We start from the raw sequence: 6027 nt of genomic DNA, 5'->3' as shown, positions 1-6027 counted from the left end.
TAAGCCATGAAGTGTGGTGCTGGAGGGAAGGCTTGGGGATTGCCTGGGGTCTGCTACAAGTCCTCCCCTCTGCCCAGGCTCGCTTCAGTCATCTGGTGGTTGGCACTGACTGGCACCAGTTGCTGCCCTGGCAGTCCACTGGGGAGATCACCCTGCTCTCCATTTTAATGGGGATGCAGGAAGGACACACTGCTCCCACACAGCAGCCTAACTGCTCTGCAGTGCTCCCCCAGCTCCCAACTCCGTGATCTTCACTGCCCTGAGAAAACCGTGGGCTGTTACTTGCTTTGGAAGAAGCACCTGCTGCACAGCAGGGTCACCTTGTAGGCCATTAACTTCACTTACTGCCATATGCTGCCACTGACTTGAAGAAACATTACATGCTAAGAGTGCAGAAACTGCTTCTGGCTCCCAAGACAATGACTGATGGGGAGTCTGGCACTGGCTGCACCCCAGCAGGAGGGCTCCTTTTCCTCAGCCTACCACTGCAGTCAGGGCTCACCCTTTCACTCTAACACATCCAGGTGGAAGGCCGGAGCATGGAGCACTTACACCTGTGCAGCGGGCAGATCACTGGCTTGATAGACAGCACCAACCAAGGCGGTGAGCCTTAGTGGTGTATCTGCAGTGAGAAGAAATGCTCCCCAACCTGATGTGGTGGCAGTGCTGGTGGACATCTGACAAGGAGCAGAGAACCACACTGTTGCAGCTCACCATTCACATTTAACCTTGTTCCCCTGCAGAATTCAGTAAGGGGGAGGGTCTTGGTCACCCCCTCTGATGACAAAGATCCTGCACCACTCTCCCCTGTGGTGGTGTGATTCTAAGGTTCTGCTCCTTTATCACCAGTACCTCCCCCATCAAAACACAGATCAGATGTCCATCCAGTCTTCACATATGCTGAATTTATCAATGCCCAAAGGAGAACGTAGTGAAGCCCCCAATTCTGTTGTGCCTGCACACCAAGCCCAGCCCCTCCTCCTGTTTGACTGCATTTCCGTTTGCTCCCTGGTAAAATACCTGCTCTTACCCGAAACAACTGCTCCATGAAGCTGGGATTGTCCCATCTAAATCCATCCCTTGCTCTGTGCTCTCAACGTACTTCAGGTGGTACTTAAAAAGTATCCCAGCATTTGCTTTCCATCAGGAACAGGAATGCATGAGAGCCACACCTCCTCTTTGTGCTCCAGCCAGGGCTCAGTTTATCCAAATCCAGACATGGTGCTGATGCTTTTAGAATGGATACTACTTAAAGGTATTAGTGAGGTTGAGTGCTGTTATCTTAACCTTGGCTGTCAAGCTTTGCTGATCCTAGTGGGCACCAGCCAAGTGGAACCATCCTCCAATCCAAGCAGTTTTACCAGCTTTTATTAGAAACACCAGCACATTTCAAGTTTCCTCTTTTTGATCACAAATATAGTATTTTTCCTCTTTTTAAAGTACACAGCATGAGACACAGCATCAGGGCTTTCCATCCTTTTTTGTTCTTTTTACAGCACTTTCTTTAGGACAAGCTTTGGGTTAGTGTTCATTGACCTCACCCCAGCCCCAAATTTTGACATCTTGAATTGCTGAAGACAATGGTATGGGCAGATGAATCCAGTCGTGAAAAAAGATACAACAGTGAAGAGTTTGCCAGAAAAGTTTTAAGCAGAGACCCTCTACAGTTAAAAAGAATGAAGCAGCGCCACAGCACACTGCTCTTTGCACAGGATGGGGATAAGAGTTGAGAGAAATCCTTTTGCTGTTCTCCCCCCATCCTGCCCCAACACTGTGCCAATAAAAACGGTAAGGCTGGAAGAAGCCAGGAGGGCCCGGTGCTCCTGCTGGAGTGGGATACCTTCCCAGGTCTGCTGCAGATCCCGTGCCAGGCGTGTGTAACCTTACGGGCTGAGGGGCGGTGGTTGAGACCAGCCATGGTTTTAGCTCATACCTACAATTAGGAAAGTTTCCCAGGAGCTTTTAGCTCTGAGAAAGCAATTCACTGAGGGGGAGGAGGAACAAGTAGCCCAGGGACATGAGGGCATGGTGACAGGATATTAAAGGGGACATGTACATGATTTGTTATTTTTTATTCCACAGAAAACCCTCAAATCTAGACTCAGAGTTAACAGCAGAAAAATAGTGTTAAAGTCAATAGGTTCATATTTTACTGTAGACTAAATAAATTAGCCTAGAATTAACTCAATACTCTCTATTTTCCTTTCATTGGTGATCCTTCTCTAAATTAATGCAGTTTTTAAAAAGCAACGGCTATTAATAATTTATTCCAGTTAACCCTTACGGATGAACACCTGCAAATAGTCAATGGATGGGAACCATTCCCCTCTCCTTTCCCTCCCCGAAAAGGAAACAATCACTAAAGGGTGTTGTAAAACAGACATGCTACCTACAATACTCCATGGATCGAGCCACTCCTACCGCTGCCTCTGGCTGCTCTGTGTAATGAGTGAATATTCATAGCTATGTCTTACAAAGAACATGATCCAAAAAATATATAAATAAATAAAAACCTTAAACATTCTTACATGGATTTTAAAGAACAGAATACATGTTAAAAACTTCAGTAATTTATATCAATTTTAAGCAATACTTTATATACAATGGAAAAAAGACATGCATAGTCCAAATACAATGTTGAAAACAGCATTTTCATAACAAAAAACCCAAACACTAAGTGTTAATACCATGTACATGAACTCAAGAAGGACCACCCTTTTTGTCTGTTGCACACAGTTTATTTAACAATATGATATTATAAGTAAGAAATGAGTTTTTTTGTTGTGTTTTTTTTCTTTTTTTTACCATTCTATACAGTGATTGAATCTTCTTGGATTTTCTTGTTTATAGTAATTATAGCGCTTGCATGATTTACACTAGAATTGCTTTTCCTCATTTCAAGTTTCACACAGAAGAAAGAAAGAAAAGAATGCTTCTTCTCTATTCAAATCAGCACGGTCTAAGAGTGATCATCCCTATTTTCATCTAAAACCAGTTTTATCAGAGAAACAAAGCAACAATTTCTACATCTGCAAGACAAGGATTTTGGCATTGGCCAATGTGTGGTTTTGTGTGCAAGAGTCCATTCCTATCTTCCCAGGGGTAATACTTCAAATGCCTGCAGAGTTCGCTATAGAAAAACAAAAATCTTCCCACAACGTGTCAAAGTTACCGGGATACATTATAATGTTGCATTATTTCAGGAAACAGTTTCTGAATATTATTTTTTTTCTTCTTTTAAACGCAAATGTTTAAAGTCTTGAAAATACAAATAAAAATATGAATATAATGAACTTGTTCTCCCCATTAAAAAAAAGGTATGAGTCAACAGCAACAAAAAAAATAAAAACCAAAAAAAACCCACAAAAGAGACCAGATATTTTAACCGCCTGGCTTTAACAAAAAAATATATTCTTTGTATTGTTTTTTTTCTCTTTTTTTTTTTTAAACAGCAATTCATTCTTCCATGTGTAGGAAGCAGCAGTTCCATCCAGGATACAAAACAACCCAGATGTCTGAATTTCAGTACAAAACGTCCAAGAACACGAAAGGAAAAACAAAAAATGAAACAAAAAAAGTGATGCTCCCATAATGCTACAAACCCTCCACAAATTTTTCTAGTGTGTCCCCGGTGGTGTCACCAACCAGAGACAATTCATTAGACAACGCACTCCTGTTCGGGGTGTTTAGTTGTGGAAGCATTGCACTCTGTTCTGGGTTGCCCAAGTGTCCCTGATCCATGGAGCTAGCCATAGTAACTGCAAGTCCTGGGTGGGGGGAACCAGTCTGAGGAGAGACGTGGTGAGGTGACGGTTGGGGCTGTATCCTGGGTGACGGGCTGGAATGTGGTGGCTGGGACTGGGGACGGGGAGACTGAACGGGTGCTGGGGACCGCACCTGGTTGCTGAGGGAGGTGGTGATCTGCTGGCCAGGGAGATGAGACGCCTGTGGTTGTCCTGAGAGCATGTGCTGCTGCGGGCTCATGGGGTTAGGCTGCCCGGGGGACCCTATCTGCTGCTTCATCTGCTGCTGTTGCAGGATCCGCTGCTGCAGTGCTTGCTGGATGTTGGGCGTGCTGTCAGCCCCCATACCAGGCTGGCCCATCTGGTTCAGCTGTCCCATCTGAGCCATCTGTCCCATGGAACCCCCCTGTATTGATATATGCTGCTGCATCCGCTGCTGCTGCATGGCTTGAGGGTAACCTCCTGGTCCTTGAGGCTGCTGGAACTGGTTATGGCCTGCCATCCCTCCTGCCATGCCAGCCCCTCCTTGCTGCTGCTGCTGTTGCTGCTGCTGCAGTAACTGCCGCCTCAGAATCTCTCTGTATTGCGGACTCATGTTTGCCATGCTCGGGTTGTGGCCAGGGTTCATAATGTTGATTGCTTGTCCCTGGGGATTCATAGCTCCTATCCCTTGCTGCTGGGGAGGAACACTCGGTCTCTGCACTCCCGCTTGCATCGCGTTCATGTTCTGCAATCCTGCTTGCGCGTGCATGCCTGGCTGCTGCATGCCAGTCTGCGGCTGCTGCATCCCAGGCTGGGGCTGTATGCCTGCTTGTGGCTGCATCCCAGGCTGGTTTGCCACGTATTTGGCTGTTCTTTGCTTTATAAAAGCTGCCATAAGCTGAGGGTTGGACTTAAGGATATTAAGAACCTGCTGTTGCTGCTGCGGAGAGCTTGGTGATTTCAAGGTCCTCAGTAAGTCCTGAAGTGCATTCGGGGGGATGCTTCGGGGCGGCTGCTGCACACCTGGCATCCGTGGCCCAGCCACTGCCTGTGGTGTTGCCATTGGCATCACGGGTCTTGCCATTCCTGGCTGCATTGGTTGCTGCTGTGGCATTGGAGGTGACTGCCACTGTCCAGGCTGCATGTTGGACATCACTGGGCCACTTACAGGGTTGGGCCGGGGTACATTCATGCTGACTTGCTGCATCTGGTTCACTGAACCCACCGTTGGGTTTACTAGCCCTGGGCGACCAGGAGGCAAACCATTGTTAATGTTGTTGACCCTGTAGAGCTGCTGCTGCTGCTGGGCAGCTTCTCTCTCAATCTGCCGAGCTGCTTCCACTGCGGCTGGTGGAGGCTGAGCCGGAGGTGGAGGTGCAGGAACTGGGTTTGCAGGTTTTCCTGTAGAAACAGTAGTAGGGGGCTGAGTTCTTGACACACTGGGAAAGCCAGCCGGTGACATACTTACAGGGGAAGGCTGGGGCTGGGGAGGAGGCTGCGGTGTTTGCGGTGTACTTGGCTGCTGTGTAGGGGTACCAGGCGTTGCTGAGGTAGGAGAAGGCAAACTTTGCTGAGGCACGTTTCGGGTGTTCATGGTAGCCATCCTTCTGCGCATGAGCTGAGCCTGCTGCAGGCGATGCTGGATCTGCTGCTGCCGAAGCTTGTGTTTGATATTGAGACAGAATGGCACAGGGCATTTGTTCTCTTGGCAGTGTTTGGCATGGTAGCAGCAAAGAGCTATGAGCTGTTTGCACACTGGACAGCCGCCATTGGTCTTGCGCTTGCAGCCCTTGGTGTGCTGGACAACCCGTTTCATCTTCTGGCAGGATGGCAATGAGCAGTTTGCATTGCGGCACTGACAGGCATGGACAAGGGACTGAATGCAGCGCTGGATGCTCAGTCGTCGTGACTCCTGGGGGCTCTTTGACTGCTGCTCTCCTTGGCTGTTGCTCTCATCATCCAGACCCAGGCCCCACTTAACCATCTTGTGGTCATGACTCTTAGTGTTGTAGCAGTTAATGCAGAGGTCGTAGTCCTGCAAACAAAGAAAACACAGTTTGGTTGTCTACAGAGCACTAACTGTACCAGGAGAAGATGAGAAAAGCAGGAGGGGTGCTGGGTGAGCAACATGAGCCTGGTGTGGAAGCACATTCTGGGTTTCAGTGGGTACACATGCACAGTACAAAAGCAGGACAACAGCAACAAGCTGTCAACAGCCACCTGTTTCAATTTATACCTCATACTCCAAGGGAGAGAAGTTGCTGTGTAGCCTGGAGGGACAGCAGGAGAGGACTTTTGGGGC

At 47.8% G+C, this 6027-nt stretch overlaps 1 protein-coding gene across 4 annotated transcripts in view; it reads right to left on the bottom strand.

The window, feature by feature from the left end:
- Positions 1 to 1352: 1352 nt before the first annotated feature.
- CREBBP (CREB binding protein) overlaps positions 1353 to 6027 on the bottom strand; it is a 99241-nt gene continuing 94566 nt past the window's right edge. For 3 of the 4 annotated variants that reach the window (XM_031052059.2, XM_005152485.3, XM_031052056.2), the window contains one exon: positions 1353 to 5760. In XM_031052059.2, coding sequence (XP_030907919.1) covers positions 3595 to 5760 — 2166 coding nt within the window. In that variant the 3' untranslated portion in view covers positions 1353 to 3594. The remainder of the gene's footprint in view (positions 5761 to 6027) is intronic. The other variant, XM_031052057.2, reaches the window with a different exon arrangement.

This window comes from Melopsittacus undulatus, chromosome 8, assembly GCF_012275295.1.
Source record: "Melopsittacus undulatus isolate bMelUnd1 chromosome 8, bMelUnd1.mat.Z, whole genome shotgun sequence".
In the NCBI taxonomy this organism is placed as follows: Eukaryota; Metazoa; Chordata; class Aves; order Psittaciformes; family Psittaculidae; genus Melopsittacus; species Melopsittacus undulatus.
Note: the sequence above shows the minus strand (reverse complement) of the source record. Positions and strands in the feature narration are given on the sequence as shown.